General features: G+C 56.8%; 1 protein-coding gene across 1 annotated transcript; it reads left to right on the top strand.

The window, feature by feature from the left end:
- The first annotated feature begins 42 nt into the window (after positions 1-42).
- On the top strand, positions 43-2,750 carry LOC102241229 (chromosome unknown open reading frame, human C19orf24). The gene is made up of 3 exons (XM_005866686.2): positions 43-390; positions 1,487-1,603; positions 2,380-2,750. Coding segments are annotated over exons 1-3 (399 nt in total). The 5' UTR covers positions 43-109; the 3' UTR covers positions 2,381-2,750.
- The last annotated feature ends 6,129 nt before the right edge of the window (positions 2,751-8,879 follow it).

Below are 8,879 nucleotides of genomic sequence, written 5' to 3'. Positions count from 1 at the left end.
CGCCAGCGCCGAGCTCCGCCCCCGCGGGCCATTGGTTGGCACCGCCCCTTGCCGGGTGAGTGACGGAGGGCTTGCAGGGGCGGGGTGCAGCCACCACTTCCGCAGAGCCATGGGGCTGTACGTGCTGCCGCCGCGGTCGCTCCTGCCAACGTTGCTGCTGTCAGTGCTGTTCTTCGGAACCCATGGGGCCGCTTCTTCATCGCCACGCCTCACACAGACTACGCTCTCGCCACCGCAGGCCGTGACGAACGGGAGCCAGCCAGGCGCGCCTCACAACAGCACGCATCCCTGGCCAAAGGGCTCGTCAGGCCCGATGCTGCTGCGCTCCTTCTACGTGCTTTCTGGCTTCCTCAGCCTGGCAGTGCTCTACTTCCTCATCCGGGCCTGTAGGTATGTCAGGCGCATGCCGGCCTCCCTGGCGTGCCAATGAGCTCGCGCCTTGTGCCTCACGTGTCAAGGGCGAGCGCCCCGCCCCCCCGGAGTGGGCGTGAACAGCGCATCCTCTGGATCGAGGGTGATAGGCAGTCATGTGATACCGTGGTGCTTGGTAATGCAGGGGCACAGGAGCGGGTTTCTCGAACACAGCGACCCAGGCTGGACAGTGCGGGTGGGGGAGGGCATGCGCCCTTTTATGCTTCTGCTCTGTAGCCCGTGCTAGGCGACACCCCCCAGCCCAACCTGGGTCTGTGATCCACGACGTCCCCCACCCTAGAAATGGAGAGGAGGGCCCCCCAGGCAGGGCCTGACCGAACCGAACCGAACCGAACCGCGCCTTCTTTCTCCGACTCTTTCAGCATTGGGGCTGGCTGCGATCAGTTTTTTGGTTCCACTGATGTTCTTCCTAGAGAGTTGAGGACTCCTCTTCCTTCCCATGGTTCACATGCCCTGCCAAGTTCTGGCTCAGTCCCCTGGCTTCCCTGTTTACTTCCTGTCTGTGGTTGACCTCCAGAGGGCTTTTGTCACACAGAGCTGAACATGGTCAGACGCTTTAAAGGGGCCCTTTTTGTCCCCTACCGACACTCCTGTGGGTGCACAGTGCTCTTGTTCCCTCTAAGTACTTGGTCTTGCATCCGCTTCAGAAGACTCCCTTCCTTTCCCTGGTGCCCTGGTAGTGGTCAGGAGCCGGGGCTTTGGCCTGAGACAGATAGTCCTCAGTTCAGTGTCTCTGGTACACCCTCACCCCTCTCTGAGACTCGGTTTTCTCATCAGTAGAGTAGGATAACAGCGCAGCCCGGGAGGGAGTCTGCCAAAGGAGGTATCCACTTGCCATTATTGACATAAGAGCCACTAACCACCGTGACTGTTGTGAGGCCAAAGAAACACAATTAGTCCAGGAAGCTTCACAGCAAAGCTTTGAGGGTCGGGCAGAGGAGGCGGAGAGCAGAGACAACACAGGATAATGGGGAAGGCAGGAAGCAGGTTGGGGTATCGGCTGCCACTGGAGGTGACCCGAGACAACCACTGATCTGCCTGGGACTGCTTGCAGGTTGAAGAAACCACAGCGGAGGAGCTATGGCCTCCTGGCTAACACTGAGGACCCCACTGACATGGCCTCGCTGGACAGTGATGAGGAAACCGTCTTTGAGACCAGGAATCTGAGATGGTATTGAAGTCCTCCCCCCACCTCCAGAAGCTCTGGGTGGGTGGGTAGAGCAGGGCTGGAGAGTTGGCCAGACCACTGATTCTTGAGGTCATCCATATGCCACCAGGCTGTGTAGCCTTGGGCAAGACATGTGCCCCTCCCAGCCTCAGTTTCCCATTTCTTGCTGATGGGAAGGGGCTGCAGTCTTGGGTCAGTGCTCTGGGCCCAACCCTGAAGATCAAGATCAACGTCAGAGATAGAGAATTAACTGCAGGGTGCTGCAGAGGGGATGGGTTGGGGGGTCTCTCCATGGCTCCAGCCCCAGGAAGATCATAGCAGGCAAAGGGAATGGTAGGAAGGAAGAAGGGCAGGACTAAGGACCCAGGGCCGGACCGAACCGAACCGAACCGCGCTTCTGGGCACCGAACCAGTTGGCAGGAAGTGATGGCTGTTCAGCCTCGCTTGTTGGGGGCATAGGTATGGAGTCCAAGAGTCTAAGGGGCGGTCGTAGCTTTCTAAGCCTGCCAGGTAACGCATTGCTATGATGTGGTAGCCCCTCTGGTCTCCTCCACCTCCCCTAGCTAGGGGACCTCTTCTCCCTTCTTCCTTCCCCCAAGGTGCGAAGTTGAGCAGGGCCTGGCAAGCTGGGCAGGTGGACCCCAATGGTCCTGGGGGCAGGGGCTGGACAGGTGAGAGGGCTCCCAGTCACTTGGAGGGTGTTTCAGGCACAGTTGGGGGAAGTGGATCAGGATAGGCCCATTGCTCCACACCTCTCACTCCTCCCCCTCATCTTTCAGATGTTCAGGTCAGGGAGGCGGTATTCCCAACAGCCCTGGGGGAAGGACAAGAGACTTGGTCCACTCCCAGTGCCTACATACCCTCCGATTCTCCTGCTGGCCTGAGAGCTCGAGTGGGACCTGCCTAGCCTGCCTGAAGCCACCTCAGCCCTCTACTGCCACAGGACCACCCAGGATGCCAGGTGCAAACCGGAGGGGCCCCCGGCATCCCCATCTAGGATTCTGAGACCCTCTGGTTGGACTGTGACTTGTGCTGCTGACCCTCCCTCTGGGAACACAGCTGAGGCCTGGCAGGCAGGTGGGCTGAGGGTCCTGTGTGGGAGTGCCTTCCCCACTGGGCTGGGGACAATAAAGGCAGCAGTGGTTCTGTAGCTGACACCCAACTCCACATTGGGCCAGACCTGGCATCCTGGCTCACAGGCAGGGTGGATGGCAGAACAGGGCTTCATCCAGGCCTGGTTTTTCTTATCTGTGATTATGCTGAGCTTCTATGACCTGTCCCCAGCGGTCCAGAGGGCCCAGGGAGGTATTCCATGAGGTAGACAAGAAAAATGGGAGGACCTGTCAGTCATCGCCTCTGGGCCTAGAGAGAGTATTCCATGAGGTAGACAAGAAAAATGGGAGGACCTGCCAGTCATCGCTCTCTTATTCATCCATCAAAGGCCTTGTATAGGGGCTCCCTCTTCGGTGCTGCCTTCAGCCTGGGGCCCCTCAAGGCCATATTTTCTGGGATCCTCACCTCACCCCATTCACACCACTAGAACCGTTGGGGCTGGAGCTTCCTGTGCCCACCATGCCCCTCCCCTGTCAGCCTCCTGTGGAATCATTGATGAACCTACCCTGGCACCTGACCTCATTTCCTGTGAGGGGTTTGATGGGTTCTTTTTTGGGCTTTTTTTCTCTTCAAGGCACTATGTCTGGGTAGGGTCCAGTTCTGTCACTCCTTTCCCCTGTAAATTTGATCTTGGAGATTCAGAGGGGAGGGGCTGGCCTGTGGCAGCCCCACTGCCTGAGGTCTCACCCCAGACCCCTGTCCAGAGCTACCATGGCCACGTCATTAGGAGGAGCAGCCACTAGGTGGTAGCCTTGTGCTGCCCGGCCTCTGCCCTGCTGCCTGCTTGGCCCAGGTGTGGCCTGGGCTCAGCCAGTTGTACAGGTGGGGAAATAGGTCCAGTTGGGGGCCCTGTTTCTCATGCCTCTTCCTGAGTTCACTGTGGGATGGGCCAAGCCTGCCCCCTGGGTCTGTCCCTTTCAGCCCCACTGACTCTCCTTGCTGAGGCTGAGCCTGGGTCCCTGCCTGTTGCCAGGTACAAAGGAGTCATTTCTGCCAGTCAGCTTGTCACTCCTCTCTCCATCTCCAATCCTCTGAGCTGGTCCCCAGGCTGCCTCCCCCTCCCCGCCCCATCCCCTCAACTCTGCTCACACTTCTACTTCCCCCTCCAGTGTCAGTTGCCACCTCCAGAAAGTCTTCCCTCCTGGACTGCTCCCTGCCCTACTTCCCCACCATTCTTTGGGAGGGTCCTGCACTGAGGCACCAGCAGATCCTCCAGGGAAGTTTGAGGAAGTGAGGCCAGAGTCCCCTGGAGGACCCAGACATCACACCCTCTGCCTCTCGGGCTCTGGCTGTTCCCTCCTATCTGCCTCCACCCCTCTCCACACATGTCTGTCTGTGGTCTCTGCATCTCTGTCTTCTCCACCTCTGAACCCCTGCCTGCCTCCTTATTTGTGTCTCTCCATCTACACAGCCTTTCACTTGGTCTCCCTCTGTTTCCTTCTATCTCTCTGCTCTCTATCTCTCTCCCTGTCTGACTCACTGGGACATGCTTTTAACAGGTGCACAGACACTGTGCGGGTCCCCCCACCCTGTGATCTGTGTCCCTCTCCCACAGCTCTGAGCGATTTCTTGAGCTTCAAAAGGCACATTAATTACTCTAATGAGGTCAGGAGAGACCCTGCATCTGCCATCTGGAGCCAAGAACACACTGCACACCCTCCAGCCCGGCTGCCTCCTGCCCACCCAGTGGGGCGGGGAAGGGTGCCCCTTGCTTCCAGGCCCCTGTGCCTGTCAGCGCCTGTCAGCCTCACTGCATCCCCCTGCATTAGTGTGGAGTAATTGGCAGCCCCCTCCAAGGTTAATGCAATATTAGCAGGAAGTTCTCAGTGGCTAAAAGCCGGGAGAGGGGCCTGTCAGCACGAGATGAAAGGCCTGGATCCTGGCACTTTGAGGGCCCCTGTGTATGTGCATGCACATGAGGATGGGAGGGGCTTCCAGCACACACCTCTCACAGACACAGGACACATACAGCACGTGACACAGACTATCACACATAAGGGATAGACACAGGACACACATGCACACAGACTGCCTGCAACAGAGCCAGGGCCTGTGCCAGATCAGGGTGCACATCCCATAGCCCAGCACCCTTGTGGCCCTCCCACCACTTCTATCCCCCTCCACATGCTCACTGGACATGCAGCAAATCTGTCCCCTCTGCTGTGGGCAGGTTAGGGTTTCCTGCTCTTAGGTGACCACTGTGTGGCTTCTCTATCTTGGGAATGGGGACAGGTGGGAGCTGGACGCTGGATGCCTCTGGCTCATTAAAGCAGCAGCTTGTGGCTGGCTGCCTCAGACCAGTGGTGGGTGGTAGTCATGTTGTCTTCCAGGAACTGGGGGTTCTTTATGTGTGTGTATATATATGTTTTTATTGGTTTTTAGAGAGGAAGGGGAGAGAGAGAAACAACTATCAGTTGCCTTCAGTATGCCAGGTCGGAACGTAAAACCTGTGCCCTGGCTGGGAATTAAACCAGCAATCGTACATGGGACGACACCCAACCAACTGAGCCACATCGGCCAGGGCAGGAGATGGTGGTTCTTCTGCTGGCTCTAATGTGGGTTCCCTGGGACATGGCCCCAGCATCCATCAGGGCCGCATTGCTCTCACCTAGGGTCATCAGGTGAGGTAGCTGTGCCCTCCTGGGGTTCCCAGCATCCCAGTTCTGATTCCCCATCCTCTCTGGTGGCTCAGTGCCCCTCATACTCCCTGGAGGAGTATGAGCTTCCCTCCACCCCATGATGTCCTAGTTCTGGGCAGGTGTGGCTGTGCAGGTGCACCCAGACCTGTGCTACTTAGCACAGTAGCCATATGTGGCTGTTTACAGTCAAAGTAAGAAATTAAAAGCCCCATTCCTTGTCATACTGGCCACATTCCATGTGCCCAGTAGCCATGGGGAGCTGGGGGCACTTTTATGGGACAGTGAAGATCTGGAACGTTTCTACCTTCAAGAAAAGTCTAGCCCCAGACTGGCGGGTTATCACCATGGAGGATGTGTCTCTGTTCAGGCCTAGGGCTGGGAGGGTGGGAAGGAAGGAGGGAACTAGCAGGGGTGTGGGGCCTGTTCAGTCGCTGGCCTTGGCAGTTGCAGGAATCTTAGGTCCTGGCTGAGATTTCAAGGGCCTGGCTGGACACGAGGGTGGGAAGTCTAATTTATCAGCAAGAGAATGGGATACATTTTTATTTTCAATGACAGAAGCCACACCCCCACAGCCTGGGGGAATTCTTCATCCCAAGGGTGGGCTGGGCTGGTACAGAAGCCCTCGCCCTGCTCTGACCAGGGTCAGTGGAGCTCCCTGCCTTCTGAAGCCACCATTCTTCTCTGCCAGAAATCTACCTGACTGAGCTGGGGCATCTGAAAACCACTGGAGCCAGAGCAGGCTGCAGATTTGGTCTAATTTATTCTGTAATGAGAATTTTTCCCTGTGTATTTTTAGCCTTCTTCACAGTGCTTTGGCCTTTGAAGGCTGAGGGATGCTGGACACTGATCCCCACCCTGGGGACTTGTCCAGTGGACCAGATGGCAGATGATGGGTAATAGGTACTGGGTGGTGGGTGAAGGCTCAGTGGGTGCTGGACTGGGGTAAGTGGGTGGTGAGTGATGGGTAAGGGGTCAATGAGCAGTGGGTGCTGAGCATAGGCTAGGTGCCAGGTCTGGTCTGGCTGGGACAAGATCCTTTCTGAGTCTGAGCCATACCCTGGAGCCCAAGAATGCAGACCCAGTTGGATGAGGATAGACCCTCATCGAAGACCCTGTCCTGGGGCTGACAGAGAACCCTGGATGACCTTGACCCTGACTGAGCATTAAACCCCAAACTTAAACTTTGTTCCTACACTGAGCCTGAAGTCCAACTCTTGACTTCAGAGGAAGCTTACACCAGAATGGCCCCTGATCCCAGCTGATCCCCTTGGCTGTTGAGGATGGAGACTGGGACAGCCCCCACCCCTGGGAGGGGACAGGGCCTCTTGGGTGCCCATGGCTGGTTCCAGCTGAGCCGGGGTCTCCATGAACAGCCAGGCAGCTGTTCCTGTACCTCCACCCTTGCCTTGCCTGGGGCCAGGCCTCAGAGCTGCCCAGCCCTCCCCTCCCTGGGCCCCTCCAGGCACAGAGAGATTGAATGGGGGACACATGTCTTTGTTCCTATCCCTGCTCCAGCTCTGACCTTGAGAGAGAGACAAGAACAGAAGGAAAACAAAGCTTCAACTCAAATCTGCTCTGAGGAGGCAGTGGTGGCTCTCGCAGAGGTGGCTTTCACAGAGGTGGCCCCTGCGTGCAAATGAGCTGACCCAACGCTGGCCTTTTTGGAGTAGGTCCCCTCTGCTAGTGGTGTCCTGCCTGATCCCCTGTGCAGGTCCAGTGCTGCTGGGTTTGACAGCCCCACCCCATCTGTGAGGTCCTATAAAGTAGGATTCTCCAAAGGCCGAGGAGACTTCTGGAAAGGACCCCTCTGCCAGACAGGACGCTGGGCTGGGCCAGGCATGCTGGCACTCTGGGTACATGCAGCACTTTCTGCTTGGGCCAGCTACTAGGTCTCTGCTTAGGATACTAGGTCTCTGCTTAGGAAGTGGCTGCCCCTCTGCTTCCCAAAGAACCAGCCAGCCAGCCAGCTGGGCTGAGCCCTTGCTCCAGGGATGTCCAGAGAGTTTGTCTGAAGGCCCAGGGCACCACTGGTAGACAGGTTCTGGGCCTCCTGGGCTTGCCCCAACCACCACTAATAGGCAGGTCCTTTCCTCCTCAGAGTCATTGGGCCAGCCCTGGGATGGACATCTGCAGTCAGGTCAGAGGACAGGACCCACAAGACAGAACAGAATGAGCTGAGTTCCCCTAGAGGACAGAGGGCTGAAAATCTTATCCTGTGGGAGGTGGAGGCCCAGGGTCAGACGAGCCTTGAAGGAAGAACAGAATTTCAATGAGAGAAGGATAGATACTCCAGGTACAGCCAAGCAAAGGCTGGGAAGTGTGGCTGGCAGAGAAGTGGGGGCAGGGAGAAGCTTAGGGGACAACACAGTGGAGGTGTGTGGCTGGTATGGGTGTTATTCGAAGGTTAGTTTGCCCACCTCTTGCCTCTTATGGTCCCTGGGAGGAGCTTCAGCCATCTAGATGGGGACCTTCCAGTTCAAGAGCTCTTGGCTCTGGACCCTGCAGCAGGCCTGGGTGAGGGAAACAGACCAGAGAAGCAAAACCTGGCTGGGCACCACTGGTATTTAACACTCAGCACTTGGTGACAGCATAACTCCACAAGCTCAGTCTGGTGAGGCCGTGGCATGCATAAAGACAGAACTATGCCCTACGGTTTTGCTCAGTAGCGTCGCCCTGTGGACTGATGGGTCACGGGTTCGATTCTAGGCAAGGGCACAAATATCAGTTGCAGGCTCGATCCCCAGCCTTTCCCATTCTTCCGTTGTCAGACGCCTCCTGCTTGTTGACTTATCTGCTGAAGGTGCCAAGGTATGGACTCCTGTTGCATTTTCTGGATGAAAAAAACGGGTCCAAAGAGGTGTGACTGTCCTGTGGGCTCCCAGGGGGGCAGTAGTGGACTTTGGTTAGCCCGACTGCAAAAGTCTCCACCAGGTGCCCTAGCTGGTTTGGCTCAGTGGATAGAGCGTTGGCCTGCAGACTGAAGGGTCCCAGGTTCAATTTTGGTCAAGGGCACATGCCTGGGTTGCAGGCTCAATCCCCAGTAGCGGGGCGTGCAGGAGGTAGCCAATTAATGATTCTCATCGATGTTTCTCTCTCTGAAATCAATAAAAATATATCTCCCTTCCTCTCTGAAATCAATAAAAAATATATTTTTTAAAAGCCTCAAAAAATAAAAAAAATAAATAAAAATAAAAAGCCTCCACCAGGTGACTGGAGAGGTGGAGTGGGCTCCAGCCTGGTTTAGGATTTGGGTTTGAAAGATGGGGGTGAGCCATCTCTGTTCCTCCTGCTCTTTGAACTGCCAGGCTCTGCAGATGGGCTTGGTGGCCTGAATGGAGGTGACAGAGAGGAACTCAGGAAACCTCGATCAGGGCTACATGGTGATGATGGGATCTCGAGCAGGACCCTGGGGGTCCAAGCAACCAGACCAAGGACATGGACGGGGGAGGTGTCTGGGAAGCTTTGGCCGGGGCTGGGGGCGCGGTTGAGGCAGGAACCCCCGCCCACCCCCGCGTGGCCTGGGCACG

This window comes from Myotis brandtii, unplaced genomic scaffold, assembly GCF_000412655.1.
Source record: "Myotis brandtii unplaced genomic scaffold, ASM41265v1 scaffold236, whole genome shotgun sequence".
In the NCBI taxonomy this organism is placed as follows: Eukaryota; Metazoa; Chordata; class Mammalia; order Chiroptera; family Vespertilionidae; genus Myotis; species Myotis brandtii.
The sequence above is the reverse complement of the archived record's forward strand: the minus strand, read 5'-3'. Positions and strand labels throughout refer to the sequence as shown.

Coding starts and splice junctions, on each gene's coding strand:
- LOC102241229 (XM_005866686.2), top strand. CDS start 110: ATGGGGCTGTACGTGCTGCCGCCGCGGTCGCTCCTGCCAACGTTGCTG. Junction 391..1,486: donor TTCCTCATCCGGGCCTGTAG/GTATGTCAGGCG, acceptor GACTGCTTGCAG/GTTGAAGAAACCACAGCGGA.